The sequence below is a fragment of the Argopecten irradians genome, chromosome 5 (genome assembly GCF_041381155.1).
Source record: "Argopecten irradians isolate NY chromosome 5, Ai_NY, whole genome shotgun sequence".
NCBI classification, from domain to species: domain Eukaryota; kingdom Metazoa; phylum Mollusca; class Bivalvia; order Pectinida; family Pectinidae; genus Argopecten; species Argopecten irradians.
Window position 1 is genome coordinate 46,776,468 of NC_091138.1, and position 18,592 is coordinate 46,795,059.

At 33.6% G+C, this 18,592-nt stretch overlaps 1 protein-coding gene across 1 annotated transcript; it reads left to right on the top strand.

Moving 5' to 3' along the window:
- Nucleotides 1–1,892: 1,892 nt before the first annotated feature.
- Nucleotides 1,893–18,253, top strand: LOC138324054 (uncharacterized). Its single transcript, XM_069269061.1, has 12 exons — nt 1,893–2,122; nt 5,268–5,389; nt 8,151–8,270; nt 11,376–11,462; nt 12,119–12,182; nt 12,726–12,788; nt 13,221–13,261; nt 13,570–13,656; nt 14,852–14,937; nt 15,905–15,974; nt 16,415–16,454; nt 16,764–18,253. The coding sequence occupies exons 1-12, from the start codon at nt 1,921–1,923 to the stop codon at nt 16,805–16,807; spliced, it is 1,026 nt and encodes a 341-aa protein (XP_069125162.1). The 5' UTR covers nt 1,893–1,920; the 3' UTR covers nt 16,808–18,253.
- The last annotated feature ends 339 nt before the right edge of the window (nt 18,254–18,592 follow it).

An 18,592-nucleotide genomic window follows, 5' to 3' on the forward strand; every position in this document is an offset into this window, starting at 1 on the left:
GTAACTGAAGAAAAATACTAAATCGTCTGATTCTGTTTTTGATAGTGAAAAAATTTAAAGCTATGATTGTTGACGGACGTTGGACTGATAGACACCGCGCCATGGTATAAGCTCATTGGCCAATATATTGATAATAAAAAAAAAGTCGATTTGGCAACAAAAATTACAAGCGGTGAGAAAACTATTCGCTATTGGATATTTATCGATCATTACATGTTGTTTGGTTTCTACACATACATCAGTAGCCAAACCGATTTCCGATTTTGATTGTATTCAGTTTGTTCCAGTGCTAATCACAGGGATCTGTATATATATAGTACCATGTAGAATATGATTTTTATCGTTTTTGATCTATACCTCTAAAACGTCTAAAAACGGTCCAAGGGCACTCTGGTCCATGAATATATAATCTGCAACTAATTCTCAGAGCCCTGTGGTACTAATCTCGTTATATACTTTTTTTGTCAAAAGTTTTATAATTATTAAAGGCCCACTAACTTTCCGGAGCAAAACATTATTAACATCAGAATATATACATATATGTATATGTATCGATGGCCTAAGATAAGGTTACAAGATTTCCTACGTATTATATATGGATATACAAGTGTCTATATACGTCCTTGGTAATATATGATAGACGACGATGGCGGGAAACATAAGACGACCCGCGTTATGAAAATTAACATTTTATTTATTTAATTAAAATGTTCAGAAGGTGATGATAAGTGTAGTATTAAAGGTAAGTAAATCAATTTTACGATTCTTACAAAAATTATCAATCTCGTTTCACATTCCCATTTTAAAAATTGAAAGTCATTTCCGAACGGTAGTGGGCCTTTATGTATACAATAATCTCGGTGCTTTTTGGAAAATGCAAGACGAAGGATGTACAGTTGGTGTTTTCGTTTGCCATTTATATACACTGAAAATAATCACAGGGAACTCGATGAAAGGATGAAAATTGAACAGCAATCTTGTTCAGCCTTATATCGAATTAATAAATATTTGTTCAGAATTAACATCAGCAATTCGCATCAGTCAATATGAGCATTTTCTAATTAAAAGTTTTCGTTGACATTGTTTCGGATAAATGTGTAATTAGTCTAATTATGTAACAGAACACGTGATCTATAGGAATTTAAACTCCTTTCTCATCCTGTTGGTTCACACACTAAAAATAATTTGAAATAAGTATTGGATATTTTCAAATGATTTCTCTCCGTCTGAATTTTTGTGGAAATATTTACTTAATCGAGAATGACGGAGTACATATATATGTACGCAATCTTTATTATCTATATGTAGTTATAAAGTCAAGTGGAAAGAGTGATACGTCTAAATGATATTATAATTTAACACATTTGATTTATATATTTTATATACACATAGAGTGGGATTTGGTAACAAGTTTTCCAATTTATATGAAGCCCTCTCCCTAATGATAAAAGCAGGATATACATAGACATATATCAGAATAAGTTACGGCCTACGCTTATAGCCTAATATATTTGGGCCACTCGAATATCTAGACTTTATCTATTGGGTTGGATAAAAAATCGGTAAAAAATCTTTCTCTTTGTCTACATGACACACGTGTATAGAAATTTAAGTCGGATTTTTATTTATCTAAAAAAATCTAGACCCGCGTTAAACGCCTAAAATGGTCCAAACAGCAGGAAAAAATATCAGACCCCTGTGGTAGGACATTAAACGTTTGTAATTATATTTTATGATTTGAAATTATTACAGAAAAAAAGTCTTTTGGTCCACCCCATCAAAAAGTGATATTATGCGCCTCCCTCATGCGCGTTGCTCTATGAATGATTATCAGTAGCTGGACACTTTTTACTCGAATGCACCCAAGTACCTGTCAGATCCGGGCATTTTTATGCGCGCGCACCGCTAATATACCTTTCAATGCAACGTGTGCGAGCCGCGAATCGATTGGTTTCAGTTGCTCTTGGAGCTTGTGTGAAGTCCGCCGCTCGCAGAGTGTCCGTGAACCGTCCAGTGACTTGTTTACTAAGGAGACCTATCCACACAACAACCAGAGTGACAATGTCTTACTCAATTGTGGAAAAGGGATGTCCCTTTACAATGGATTATCGTTTGTTCTTCAGTAAGTTGGCTAATGTTTGGTTTGCACGTGTAGTCATGTACCGGGTAAAATGTAAATAGATGTCTGGGCGGGGTACCTTGATCGTTATACTCGATCTCGCACGTGGAATGATCAAATATATTGGCAATTATTTATCTATTATCAGTCTTGTCAAATGTCGAGTCACACGACAATTTGTGAATAGGACTCGATAAGATATGTAGGAGCCAATAGCAGTTATAATAATCATGACAAGATACTGATATGTGTAAGGGACCAATAGATTAGAACTTGCATGTAAACAAGGAAGAGGAAATCATAAAAGCTCTAAGCTATACCAGTCTTGTCAACTTTCAAGAATTGCAATGCGGGAGAAAGCGCGTGATCGAAATTTTCAACAGTCCAACTGAGACGCTATGCGTCGCTTATCATTATTACTTGTGATGTTTTAGCATGTATAAACCTTGTTTATCTTCCGAAAATAACATAGGATGGAAATATTTCAATATTAAATGAATTTATATCCTATAAGTTAAAAAGTTGTAACATCAAATGTTTTTAACATGAAAAAAAAAAAACATTTGTGTTTTTAATCAAGAGTAGAAAGATAAGGAGAATAGGTTCTGATAATAAATTCATATTGCGACTCCATTAAAAGAAACAATAGGATTCATCTGTTGAAGTAACGTCATCAGAAAATATGTTTCGATTGTACCAGTACTTTTCTACTTTCACTTTCAATCTCCTTCTGAATATCGCCGTTACATTGAACTTAGGTTAACCAAACCAAGTACATAAATCTACTGTTTAACTACGATCCGACGATGTGCCAAGTAACTCTACCTGCAATTGGCGGCTCTATTAGATGGCACGATCAGTAAAAATAAGCCATTTTGTAGCGAAGCAGAATGCTTCATCACATGATAGTCACATAACTGCGCCATGCACACTCCCACAGTCAGCATTAATTTTTGTATTTTTTGACGACAACAAAACCATTAAGATTGTATTTCACTAGCTGTTGCAAAACATTTGTATATTTAGATAGTATGGTATGTATAGAGTCTTTTCCTGAAAATTTGTGTTTATCAAATATCATGTAGACTTATTTCAACTCTGTATTCATAAACCATTTCCGGTAACGTCAGTCCAGTAGCAGTCAAGTTAGTAGCATTCGTATAAAACTTTTTTTTAATATTGACAAACATTGTTCACTTGGCTCGGAAGAAATTTCAATTAATACTAGCTAATGTCTCTTAGATAGATTTTGTCAAGAATATATATAGAAATTCCCGCAACTTGTTACGATGAGCCAGGTAACATCTTGACCACAACACAGACAAGACACTCGTGTGTGATTTGTAGGGTGAGCCCCTGTTGCCGCTGGCGATAATTATCGACTGAGGTGACACTAATTAATCGCACAGTCCTGATAAGGGTCCGATAGCATTGCCTGGGGCTCTGAAAGAGGAATTATTTAAAAGGATATTGGATTTTCTTCTTATTATGGGAAAAAACGGGATATTCCGGGAGATTTAGCGAGTGTGGGAGATTCCGTGGGATGTTTTGAAATTCCGTGAGAGTCCAAGAGGGTTGACAGGTATGCTAAGCTTGATTGGACCACAAAGTATCACTTTTGACATTGTACATGTTATGTATAACGGGGAAGGAGAAAATGTATCGGTTTGACTAGGGTTCAAACCCGGAACTCCTGCAGCATTAGCCAGTCTGTTCCAGAACTGTTAAACTTTAGCTGTTTGTGTAAGTCTGTTAGTATTTTCAAATAAATTAAATGAGAAGATAAAAAGTACAGGTAAACTATTACAATTGCTGCCAAAAATATGCCAATGTTAAAACCAGTACATAAAATTCAAAGAGCATTGAATATGAAGTCTATATTGCACTCTAAAATTTTAATCTAAAACAATGTCAGGTGATGAAGATTTTCCTTCACATTAACATTTCTAGCTATAAATTAAAATAGATAAGGCTATCCAGACCTTTATATTACGGATTCCGGCGATGATAATGAGTTAAATTTTTGATTAGCAAAAGTATAAAATAAATAAAATATGCTCATATTCTGTCTTTCTGTTATACAAAACTATTTTAAGTGCCACCGCAAATTCTTGGAATGATGACTGTACATTCCAATAAGTCTCCCTGTGTATGAGTAATCTCATGTGGCAGCCCAGACACTGCATGATGCAACTTTCATTTTGACTATATATATATCAAACTAAGACATTGGCTGAGAGGAATTGTGTTTGCTTAAGGTGTTGAAGTGGTTACATTTCATATTAAAACAAAGTCAAAAATTTATTATTGACTGCATGCATCTAAAAACCTTCTTCACATGTACTAATTATTTTTTTTTTCTTTCAAGCACATGATGTAAACAATCAATTATTTGAATTTTCTGTTTGTTTTTCAATTCTGTTCCTCTTTTATGTTGTCGGGAACATCCTGCCTTCAAAAGACAGCAAACTATTCAATATAAATGAATATATAGATGCTGCATGGAACATGTATTAACAAAAAATTGAACAAAGATCTTGACATAGCTTGCTATCAGTAGATTCATGATACTCATACCGTTGACTCACTAAAACTTTATCAATGAATTTTACCATTGACGTTGCACAGATATTTTACTATGATTTTCAACTTGAAGTTTTAGGAAATAATTCATTGACTTCAGGACAGTTTAATTGACCGATCGCCAGGCATTATTTAGTCACGCCTTGAGCTCGCACATGCACATGCTTCAATTCAATGTCGGAGCAAACATCACAGCATGATCAAATGACTATCCCTTCTAAACGACCAGAAAGATTATTACTATGAAACATGGTGGCAATAATCCTTATACAATGTGGATGTACATATTTTATATCGGAACACGGCACATCCATCTTTTAAAAGTCATGTCCCTTTATTACAAAGTGGAGGAGGGGACAGAGGGGTATAAGTTGGTCTCCTGGATGACAGTTTTAGTTATTTTTAGCTTTGACCTGAAATATGACAAGTTCTGTTTAAAATAGGTCATGGTTTGAACCTGTATAATCTTTATGCAAATGTTTCACAGTAATTAAGGAAATGGGTCATCCAAATGTATTTATTTTCATGCATAATTGACAATCATATTTTCTTCTTTCTTTTGTAGAAAATTCCGAAGGAACTGTGATTTCTCCATTCCATGACATTCCGTTGTATCCTAACTCGAGTGATAAATCCATCTGCAATATGATTGTGGAGATTCCTCGCTGGTCAAATGCCAAAATGGAGGTAAGGTGGAACTAATTTTAACTAATATGGCTCTTCAATTTATACCTGTTATCACTATTTTTCCTGTAACTGTAGCACATACTGACCGATAACTGCTGCCGCTTCAAGCGAAACCCATGAAATAACCAGCAATTTGCTTTCATTTTTAACGTCACCTGTAAGGAAATGGTTGCAGGGTAAACAAAATGCACGGTATCTTACATTTCAAGGTTAACAGGAAAGCAAGGATGACTTTACAAAGCTTTGTCATCTCGCATCAAAATAACCCTTGTATTGTAAGATACCAACTGTGTATTCTTGATATACCCATATAGGGCATTTACCAGGTACTTAACTACTGTAAGTTGTTGATTTTCCTCCAAGAACTCCAACTTCACACTGCCTTGTTAGCTGGCATGTATTTGGCTGAAAGCAGGCTAAGACATTTAGCATGTACAAATCATAATTAACTAGACAAATCGCTGTTATACACTATAGAAATAAATAAATAATAGTAGAATTTTTTTTAAAATATACAGACAGTATATTTATTGTTATTCTGATTTATTCACCATCTTCTTCCTGCTCTTGATACAGAACAAAGCGTCAGAACAACCTGGCATACATTAAGGTTTTGAGATTTATAATGTGTATAGAGTCTATTTATGTGACATATGTCAATAATCAATTTTACAAAAACCACCGGTATCGTATGTCTTCGCACAGCTTGGCGCACAAATAGATAATTCTGAGTATAAATCAATGGAATCCCTGTGCTGCTGAATGCTCAGATTGAAGGCACATTTTTCCTGCATCAGCCAATAATCCATTTGCTGTGAGAGGGCATATGCATTGTCCAGAGCATTTTCTATTTGTTTTAGGGCAATATATCAAGATAATTAACATAATAAATGTTTGCATGCAATTTTCTTAGCATTTTAGCATGTAGGCCAAAAATGAAATAAGAAATTGAAATATTACTTTGATAATCTAGCACCAACTTTGTAGCTCATTTACAAGATGTAAAGTTTTAGTCTTACAAACTGTTTACAGCTACACTGTAAAAGTAGGTTGCTTTCATTAACTACCGGTAGGTAGTTTTAAGATCTAGAACATACAGTATGAAACAACGTCCTATGGACATGATTTGATGATACATAGACTTTGGGACAGATTTAATTTGAGATTTCTGAACTGGCCCGGAGACAGATAACCTAATAACGATAAAATGTCTGCTGTTTCTGGAGTAATTATAACATATTCCTGGACATCTGAGATTTTCACACATCCATTAGTGAAGTAGCCAAGTCCAAACATGATCATAGGCCCCTGGTGTATATTGGCCATGGAGTCAATATTTACTTACCAAATTGAGGATCTGCTGGAATCAATGAACAAATACACAAATGTATTACAAATAACTTATACTTCAGACATGTTTCAAATAAGTATATATGTAAAGTGAAGGTTTCTAAAGTCTCTAAATGTTTTTTTGTCAAAGCTGAACTTTTATTAAATATAACTTTTTAGCGTAAAGGCAATACATGTGTTGTTTGGGTTGTCTCGAACAAGTACCATCCATACATACACAGTTCATGTTTAAACCTACTCAAAGTGTAAAATAGTAAAACATTTAAATTACATGACCAGAATGTACAAATATATTGGTTCTTCATAGGTGTTATAGAATAGAATTAATGAAACTGATTTATGTATAGATTATACTTGCATTCTGACAGAGGAAAATTAAATATTTTGTGATATTCTGGGTATATTTTCAATGAAGAGCTCTTTCTGATTGATGTCCATTTTCTAGTGTATCATAACTTTGGATATCTTGTGTAATATGTAAAATATGACTGTTGATTTGTGTAAGTAAATTGTATGCAACAGTCAGGTTGATTAGGCCGAAAAAAAATTATGTATGTTTCAGGTACCCCTACCTACCCTAGTTTCACTTCCGACCCTAGCTATTTTATCTCACTTTTTCAAAACAAAAATGATTTGTATGAAGTTTTCAACTTCGATTTTTACGCATGCTTTAAGTTTGTCCAGATAAAGTTCAATTACGAATAATGGTAATGAGAAATAAAAGACTTCTAGCCAGCCTAAAACCTGAAAGACAACTTACATGTATTATTAAATTACTTTTTAATGTAGTTATAAAGCCACTAGACCCCTCCCTCACCCCTCCTAAAAAATAAAATTAAAAAATGAAATAAAAAAAAAATCCCGACCGATCGACCTATCCTATTTTTTTCAGTCATGTAACCTGAAACATGCATATATATTTTTTTGGCCTTATGTGAACTGATCTTTACATATTTAAAAGCTTTCTACTAATGAAACTTTCAATTTTGTGTTTAGTTTTTGAATCATGTACTGTTTGGCTTCCACTTATCATCTGAAACGCTTGTTTATACAAAAAATTATTTGCTCAAATATGATCTGAAAGCCTATACTCGAAAAAACTGAAAGAGAAAAAGAATAACCAAAGATATGTAGACTTTCTGTTTGAATAATTCATTAACAAAACAAAACACAATCGATCCTTAAGACGATACAGAAAATAGCTTCTTTTAAAATTGTTGGTCATAATTAGGCCGATGCTTCTGGGGAACTACGTTGCCATAGTAAATTAATCCAAATATCTCCTCAACATTGATTCTTTTCGCGATAAAATTGTGTGTGTAAACAAATAAATTTCTATTGATTACAGTGATATTTGCTTATTATTCAATAATTTACGTAATCAATATTTTCCTTTTTGAAATTTCTCCAGATTTGTAAAGAAGAGGTAATGAATCCAATCAAACAAGATGTCAAGAAAGAGAAGCCTAGATTTGTAAAGAATGTTTTCCCTCACCATGGTTACATATGGAATTATGGGGCTATTCCTCAGGTAAATGTCGTAAAAAGATATAATGTGCTTGATGTGACATACTGAACATTAAACAGGGCTATGTTTTTGGGGCGAGCGTACTCTCGCCCTATTGTTTTCCTTGTCGGGTGTGAAGTCTTTGTACATCCGCTATGTGCAGGTCCCAACTGCACACGTGCTACCGGAAGTCACTGTCTTATACCGCTTACAGCGCCGTTACAATAAGCATATGTGCTAAGACTCCACGCGCGCTTACATACGGGCCATCGAGAGTGATTTATATAAGTTGTGTAACTTGTTTCTCAATCGATGTAAAATAAATAAAGTTTATATTTTATGTGTGATGGCAAGTCTAGTAGGTGGTTCGCTTGATTGGTAGCTAGTCAGGTTGCATGGTAGTTAGTCAGTTTGCCAACGACATTCAATAAGCTGTGTAAGTACAGCTGTCATTGGCTGTCACTTCAATGTAGGGGCGGAGCTAAAACAGTTGGAAATTTCTGTCGTCGATTACTACATAAAATGATCGGCATCGTAAGCTTCATAATGTAAAAAGGTTACACAAATACATTTTAATTACCTCATGTATAGACTCAGCGCTAATCAGTGAAGTACGTATGGAAAGAGCTATTGTTATAGCGGAAAAGTCAGTCAGAAATTACACGGAAAAGAAATCACCTGCTTCTGACTAATTATAACTTTACCGCAAGGTGTGTGAAATCAAATCGGGTACAATGTACAACTGACCATCGGCATCGTGTCTTGTCAAAATATATTCCGATGAAACACGGCTTTGACACATACCTGGATGTTAGTAGGGGATGCTATTCCAGCTGTAGGTGTAGATTTATTTAACTTTGTTACCAGTATTTAATCAGAGAGATGCATTTGAATCTAGTGTTGACAATTTCTCAGCTAAAATCAACCTACATTTTGTAAACTACCGCCGCGCATGCACCAACGTCCGAGAACATTACCTCGAATATGAATCATATTAAATCATAAGTATTTAGGCAATGCATTCAAACTCAAAGTCTACAACTACAATAACATCCCCTAGCACATGTAACATCCAGGTATGTATCAAAACCGTGTTTGATCGGAATACATTCTGATAAGACATAATCTATTGTCAGCCTACCTGATTTGTTTTTCCACACCAAACGGACCTTGCAGCGGAAAAGTCAGTCAGAAGGTACAACGGTAGCTAACGTTAGATTCGGCTGTGACATTACATGTACATTACATTGCAATGGGTACAATATATCTAAACCCAACACATTAATAAACACGATGAAAAGTTTGATCCATTGGAACGTTGGTTTGAATTGGTAGATACATAACGTTACATTACAGTATGACTACTCCCCGAAGTCGAGAGAAATGGCCAATAATTTTTTAGCAAAACATCCTCAAAACATTCGCTTAATAAGTGAAACAAAACAATTACGAATTTTCAATACAGTGATTGAATGTATACATTGTAAAAATTTCAATAGTACACAGCGTGATTCGGGTATGAACATCAAAGTTGATTGACACCTATATATTGAGCGATAAACGAGACATACAATCTATGATATAATTTAAGGTCCAGGTCATAATAAATCAGCATCAGAATTTTTTACTTGTCCGACAGACAAGTGAGATATCAACATTCACTTGTCTGGACGAGCAGACGAGTACATTTCCCCAGCCCTGATTAAGCAATTATCTTAATGTATTGACATACCTTGGTAATTAAAGATGTAACTATTCACCGATGCATCAATGTACATGTATTGCATCGCTTGGTGGTGCATCAATGCATCGTGAGCAGTTTATTAGTATCGCGATACCTAAAAGTAAAAATTTAACATTGGATTATCTCCTTTGATCAACATCAGCCGAACTTTGTCAGAAACAAAATGGTGGAATCCCACGAATAGCAAAAGACTAAACTTGTGTCAGTGTCTGTGGCCTATAGGCCACTTGCTGGTCTTATTTCAGGTTTCTATCAACTAAATCTAGAAATGGAACATGGGAAATTAATAAAAGTCATGTCTTTTGTATTTAGTGTAAGCAAAAGCTAAATTATTCTGAAAATACAACCAACCTAACAATACATTTACAACGACACCACAACATTTGATATGTCTTTCAAAATATCGTGATACACATCGTATCATGAACCCTGTATCGTGATACGTATGGTCACATACCTTGCGATGCACAGCACTAATAGTAACTTTAAAAAATGGCAAAACTATACTCGTTACATTGCAACTCACTTAATTGATACAAATTGTTTTTATTGATTCTGTTACCTTTTGAACCTGACTCTTTAACAGTACAGATATTCATATTTTGTTTACACATGGTGTTAAGAGTTTTAACTCTTCACCCCTGAAGACACATTTAGACTCTTCTTAATCAAAGACCAGACCAGTCCATTATGAAATATCAGGGGTGAATAAGTTAAAGAGATCTATTTTGTAGGACATTTGGTCAGTGAGCCAAAGGTTTCTAATCTTAATCTGTAAAGAAAATGTATACCATCCTACTTTAAATTTGATCAGCTGTATTTCCTGTATGGAAAGAGATTAGAAAACGTAGTTTGTCTGTCTATTTACTCTGTAGAGAATGGTGACTGTCATAAGGAGTTGTGACAATCTGTGATAGGTACAGGTGCACTTGAAATCACTAATTAGTACCTGGTAGTTAAAACATGAACAGGGGTCAGTTTCATATACATTCAGATTCTTAAACTTTAAGGAGTTCCTTAACTTAAAATTTTCCATAGGAGGACATTACAGATTTTAAGGAAGGCTGCTTAACGTAAGTTTTTCCTTAACTTCTATAATGCTTTCTTATGGAGAATTTAAATTCAGGAATGTTTTAAATTGAGCTCAGGTGTCAGAGAGCTATATATCCAAGTTAAGGAATGAAAATTTTGAAGATAATGCAAGAATGTAAGGAGTAGAGCTTGAGAATTTACTTGATAAGTTACTAATTACATTGGCAAGATTGAGGTCTAATTATATGTAAGTGTGTCAATGATATAACTTGAATTAAAACAAATCTTAGTTTTAAGTTTCGTTATTGTGTGTCAAAATTTGACATAAAAATAGTTTTGATTTGTTTGTGCAGACATATGAGGACCCTGATATCGCCCACCCAGAGACCAAGTGTAAAGGGGATTCTGATCCTTTGGACGTGTGTGAGATTGGATATAAGGTATTCATTCCTGTGTTTCTCTATTGTGTTTTTTTCCCATCCTTTGTCAAATGAACCTTTATATTTCATTATCTATGTTTCCAGGTTTTCCAATTTACTCTTCATATATTTCAATTCATATGCATGAAATTTCTGTCCACCAAAATGTATGAATACTAAGTAATTCATATTCTTAAAAAAACATTTTGTCTTAAGATGATTCAACACCACAAAAGATTCAAGCTGATACAAACATCAAGATAGACTTACAATCTAAATACAAGTGAATCTCATTAACTGCAAGTCATAGAACTCCCAACATCCTGTTTGATTCAAAGCATTTGAAGTATTTTGTTGGTTTGAACCAAATATTTCCTTCCATTTTCAAATTTATCTAAGACCACCCAAGGTCAATGGTAAAATGGTCTCAATAGCCAAGTGATCTATATACACAGGTCAAAATGTGTTATAAATAATCATTTGAGACCCTGAAGTAGTCTATTAAGCAGGTGTCCTTTATACAGAGGTGGTCACTAAGCCAGGTTTTACTGTACTCGGATAGCAGGATGCTTTTTCATAGTCCTGCGCCAACTTTAATTAAACAAGGAATTTTAACCTGAAAAAAATAACGTATGTGTATATAATTATAATTCATATGTTGGTATTTACTTACACAGGTACATCCCCGAGGAACTGTGATACAAGTAAAAATCCTCGGCACACTCGCTCTCATTGATGAAGGTAAGTTCCATAAACTACACTGCTACTGTAAATAATAATTCTTTTTGATGAGATTTTCGTGAATACTAGCCAGATGATTGAGCTGATAGGATGGTGCAGTGTCTATTTGTCCGTCCGTCTGATGTCTGTTAATATAACAATGCCTTTGAATTGCTACGAATCATTAAGTACTGGGTGAATTTTAACCATTTGGTCGAAATATTTTTGATTGATGTTCCTCCAAAGGTAAGAGGGGTCTGTGTCAAATATTTAGAGAAGCACAGACAATTTTCTTGAATGGCTACTTGTCATAAAGTAATGTAAGGGTTTTAAACAATTTGGTCAGATAAATTCTTTTGAGAAGGCAACAGAGTTTGTAAAAATGATAATTTACTCCCCAGGGGTAGGATTGTCTCAACAGCGAAATAAAGTCGATTTCTAAAGTCCTAAGTGGATTAAAAAACAACTTTGATGGAAGAGTAACGAGTTTTACATAAATGAGGTGGGGGCATTTATGTCTTACTGTCTGTTTTAATTAATATTTGCTTTAATTGTGACTTACAGGTGAAACAGATTGGAAAATTCTAGCCATAGATGTTACAGATCCACTGGCAGAGAAATTAAACGGTACGTACCTACACATTAAAAAAAATCCATAAAACACACTATAAAGATACATGAAATAGTACACTTAGTCAATATTCTGGCTGTATATGACCCTGGCTATCGATGGGCTGTTAAACTCAAACAAATGATCAATATTCAATCATATAGCTGCATATTTTATTGAAGTAATTTCAATGTAAAATATAAGTACATGTATAATATATCCAAAAGCAAAGAATAGATATTTTTATATATGATTGACTTTGTTCAGTTTTGGTTTAAAGATTTGATAATTGGATTTACCTTTTCCCTAAAATATGTCATAAACTTGTATGGGAGCTGGCAACCCATCAGCAAAGAAAATGAATAGATGAACTTGCTATGCTGCTTCTCATCAATTATACATGATGTGTGTGTATATATATGAATACTGGTACAATTGTATTATTTTAGATGTTGAAGACATAGAAAAACACATGCCTGGATTCTTAAAGGTGAGGTTCCATTGTCTAATGTGTTATTTTCTCATTTGAGATTTAGACATAAAAAATATTGACATCTTCAGATTTAGACAATATTTAAAATTGTTTTACCGTAGGTTTAAAATTAATAAAGAAACATTTTAATGAAAAAGAAAGATTCAGAACATATAATGCTGATTAAATTTGTGCTTTTATGCTTGCTGTAATTTCAAAAATCATAATTATGCAGTAACCTTCCTTTTCTGCATTTTATCGAAACATTTATATAAGTATAATTTGTTAACAATTTCTTTTAACCATTTTGTTTTAAATCTTTGCAGGCTACAGTAGAATGGTTTAAAATATACAAGGTACCGGATGGGAAGCCCTTCAATGTATTTGCCTTTAATGGTGAAGCGAAAAATAAGGTACAGTTGATAGATGCTTTTTTATGTTATTTTTATTAGAAAAGGAAAAGATTTAAAAAGAAAATTCACCTTAACAATTGTCTTGGAAATTCTGTTGTGGGCAGAATGAATCCTCCTTTCTTCTCATTTACATGCATTGTAATTATTCTATATTGTATAGACCATGAAGATGTGTGCCCTTGTGAGGTAGGCTCTGGGTTCTGTCCTCTGGCCGAGATACACCAAAGTCTTTAACAGTGGTAGTTTCTGCTTCTGGGACGACTGGTTCGCCAGTTGTCAGTATAATGTGACCAGGTGGAGTGTGTTGCTTGGTGTCTTTGGCGGCATGCTTCAGTATTATAGCACTATAAAAAGGACAACAGTTCCACTATACAAGAAGACACTACATGAATATACCGCAGTCTCCTAAAACATGCACCTCGCACAACTTACACGCAACACGCAGCATACATGGGAGGCCGTCCTTACATGACCATAGCTGTAAATAGGACGTTAATTAATCAAACAAACAAAAGTGAACTCTAATACAGTGTCATCACTTTAAACAAATTCTCATTAGAATAGATTTCTGTGTTTTCCCTAATAATGAATGCCACTATGCAGCACACCTTAGTGTCCTACATCTTTAAACCACTGACCCCTAAAGAATCATAATAAAGTCTTCCAGCCTTTGAATTTGGATAGTTCTAATGTGTCTTCAGGGGTGAATGAGTTAATATGGAAACCCTATTTTAATCACTCAGTCTGTCTCTTCATCGTCATGTGACTTCGGGAGGTTTTGTGGAAAACCTATATCATATTAGCTTCATTTAACTGCTGTTTGTCGAACAACAGTTCAACTATAAAAGGTATAATTTGTGGATTTCTGTGAAAATAAGGTATTGTGAACGTGGAAATGTACTTAAGGAGGAGGGGGGAAATATGCTAATTATGGGAATGCCTTTTCAGTGCGAAAATTTCCCATCGTGTAAGATTTTGTCTATATAAAACTTTGGTTAAAAAAAAGGTTAACAGTCAAATGTTTACAAATCGCGAAATCAAACACTCCAATTATATCCACAGTAATTAGTATGTGGATATTTTTGTTGTATTAGTATCCAGAAATCTTAAAAGTGGTGGAGACAGTAGTTTAGTAGGAGCTCATATGTAAATGTTGTGTTACTTGCTGATGAATAAGTACTTGTTGCCCCCGCAGGACTACGCCATGTCAGTGGTGGAGGAGTGTGGCCAGCAGTGGAGAGCTCTCATCAATCAGGACGTCGACAAAGGACAAATTGAATGGTAAATATAGAAACTTCCCAGCTAGGTCAAGGTTAGCAACAGTAAAATCCAATACGGGGGTTTCGCGATCCCAAAACGACGTGGGTTATTTAAGTACAATTTACCGTCGATTAACCCCACCATCCTGTGAATATGACGTCATCATTTGACATGAGTTTCATGACGTCATAATCACCAGAAGATGAAACTAATCGACAGTAAATTGTACTTTATCTACATCATTTTATGATCTTGAAACTCCCGTATTGTAAGCTTCCCAGCTAGGTCAAGGTCAAGATGTATAATCTAATGGTAAATATAAAACAAACCAGCTAGGTAAAGATCAATAATAATCCAATGGGAATGGTTTAAGCTTAGAAACAAGTTCTCTTCAGGCTAGCAATAGTTAGGTTATTTAAATAGTTATTATTTATTGTGGTTTGACCCACTATCATCTGAGTATGGAGTATACAAATCATGTATAGGCCTATTTTAAATTCAAATTTTATGTAAGTTTTGTTGTGCTGACATACTTTTGTAACCTTTGAGAAGTTATCGTTAGTAACGTAATTGTCAGTTATTAAGGAAATCTCCTCGGTGATATAGCACTATTAAAAGGGCAAGAGTTCCACTATACAAGAATACACATCACGCATATACGGCAGTCTCCAAAAACACGCACCTCGCACTACATACACGCAACACCCCGCGTATATGGGAGGCCGTCATGACCCTGGCTGTTAATAGAATGTTAATTAATCTAACACACAAACTTCAACTGGATTATTTGAATGTTTGACTTACAGTAAAAAAATCTGCATAGAATAATTTCTATCCTGATCTAAAGACAATAAAACTTGGAAACCTAATGTATCCACGATTGATTTCTGTGAAAATTAGGTAATAAGTATGTGGATATTTTTATTGTAACCAAAAATGCTGTTAAATGAAATAATTTTAATTCAATTGATTTGATTTATTTTTACAGCCGAAATACCTCAGTTGGAGGAAGCCCATACATGATAGGCAAAGATGAAGCTGAAAAGTGTTTTGAAAATGTACGTATTCTGATGGAAGTATAATATATTGTTTAAAATTTTTTATTGTTATTTGGAATATATAGAGAAAAAAAAGAGCAAAACAATAAATGACAATAAAGAAAAAAATCTTTTTCTGCTGTTGGTTGTGTGAAGTTGTTGGAAAATATTTGGACATTGTTTTTTTGTATTGTTTCTTTCAAATTTTTCAGCTATTATATCTTACATTTTGTTTTGTGGTAAAATTTACAAAGCTTTTCTCAGAAACTACCATGTGAAACTAGGCAGACTTGTTCGTTAAATTTTATCTAAAAAATTGCAAACATTTTAAGATAATATGGATAGCTGGACATGTATTACTAAATTGCTATTGACTGTTTGATACATCATGAAACTGAAAAATGGTTTGTTTTCTTTTGATATTTCCGAGAACTTTGAATTTACACATTGTTTTTCTGCAGCTTCCTGAATTAAAAGAGGCAGCACAGCTAGACCCTGAATGTAAGTACAATAGATATATCTCATGTGAAATAAACTTTAAAATTCTTTAAAATATTTGTAAAAATTAAAAGGAATTAGTAGTGACTGTTGAATATTAATAGATCGCCAGACAGTATGTATAGGTACACCTCATACTCACAAACACATGTGTACCTATTCAATGTCTTAGCATACACAATACAAAATGTAAGTTCATGTACAGTACCAGTGCGGTTTGATTGACAGCTGGCAATCTGTCAGTTTGTAGTTCATTCATCATTTTGATTCATTTATTTTCACTTGTCAATTTTATCAATTTTTTTCTTCCAGTGAACAAATGGTACTATGTATCGCCAACACAGGAAGAAAATTAATGATCGACTATCAACAATAAAACACCAGAGTGCTCAATGTATCGTTAACTAACATATCTACAATAGATGTAAAATATTTAACAAATTTCCTGCTCCATCTTCGGGATATGTACTAGTATTCAAGTGTTAAACAAGACTCATAAATGAACTCTATGTGCTTCTCAAAATATCTACGCTTTATTTTCTTCAATGTTTGTAACATCTACATGTTCTTGTTTTACAATATATATTGTATTTATTTTAATTGTTCAAAATTGAGGATGATTGAAAGATTTATGAAATTTTTATTTGTATCTTTACATGATTTTTGTCTCATTTTTTTTCCAATTTTATGGATACAGATTGAAAACAATCATTGCTTATTTGCAACACATGTAAACATATGGTTTACCAGTTAAAAAGTTAGAGTTGTGTCCCTTGGACCATTGCTGAGTCAGCCATTCTTGCACCTTACATGCACGAAGAAATATTGCCAAAGGGGATTTGGACTCTGCTTTAGTTTATTAAAGATGCTCCACCGCCGACAGAGCATAAATGGCATTCATTATTTGAATAATGATTGGCGTGTAATCGTGTATATATCTGTCTAATTAACACGAAAAATATAATGATATAATTCATTTTGCCTTTGGTGCATGCGCAATCACTATTACCTTCCATATAGGATATAGTGACACGGAATTTTTTCGGGATGCAATTAATTATTTTTTGTATTTTAACTTTTGTAAGTGAAGAAAAATATTAAATCGTTTGATCCTTTTTTTGATAGTGAAAAAAATAGCATTTGTCAGCCGTGGAGCATCTTTAATTGTACTTTCATTTTTAATCATATCATGACATTTATTTGTTTCATTGTTTTTGAAATGAGTAATTCCATTAAATGTGGTGAATGATTTAAACTTATGTCCATCTAGATGATAATTTTGTATAGAAAAAATGTGTGTATGATTGAATTGCAAATGTCACAAGCTATTTACACTAGATTTAACAACAGAACGCTTTAAATTAAACACGTTCTTTGAGTTTAAAAAGTTGGATTTTATAAATTTCAATTGTATCCTCATGATATCTACAAGATTCTTCAAGGTGTCTTCCAAGATATCTATCACAAATTTGAAATCCTGATTTAATAACAGATTGAACACAATCGTTATACACACTGTACTAACAATTATTTGAGCAATTGTGTTATAAAAAAATATTCAAAAGCATTTCCATATGAATTAAGAGCTATTAGCTTTTGATTAAAACAAAAGTAATTTCTTTCTTACAAGGAAGGATCTCTGGTGTGTTTTGAAAAGTAGGAAAAGAAACTGAATGAGTCTTTCTACGAAATGATTCTGCATTAAATTATACCTGGTACTTTATCTGTACAGAAATGTAGCTACTACAGAATCGTCTCATTCAAAAGCCTGGAATGGCGAATAAAAACTGCAATTCCAAAAATTTGTTATTGTTTTGTTAATCTACATCGAAAGCATAACACTTTTCACATTAGCTGTAATAACCCTGTATCGTCATGTTGCAAAATGCCCAAGAGATATCCATTTCTTAGTTTGAGTCCAAATTTGATTTAATTAAACTTTATGCAAATACCAGCAATCAATTTATTTTGCATGATTTAAATTTTAGGTATAATATATTTGATGTGATTAGAAATTCTAATGGCAGTGAAAATGTTTCAAGAATTTACGGTATGGTACATATCTAAACCTAAACAGCAAAATTTAATCACGTAAAAATATTGTTAGGCATGAAACTGAAAAATTAAGTCTTTGCAAAAAT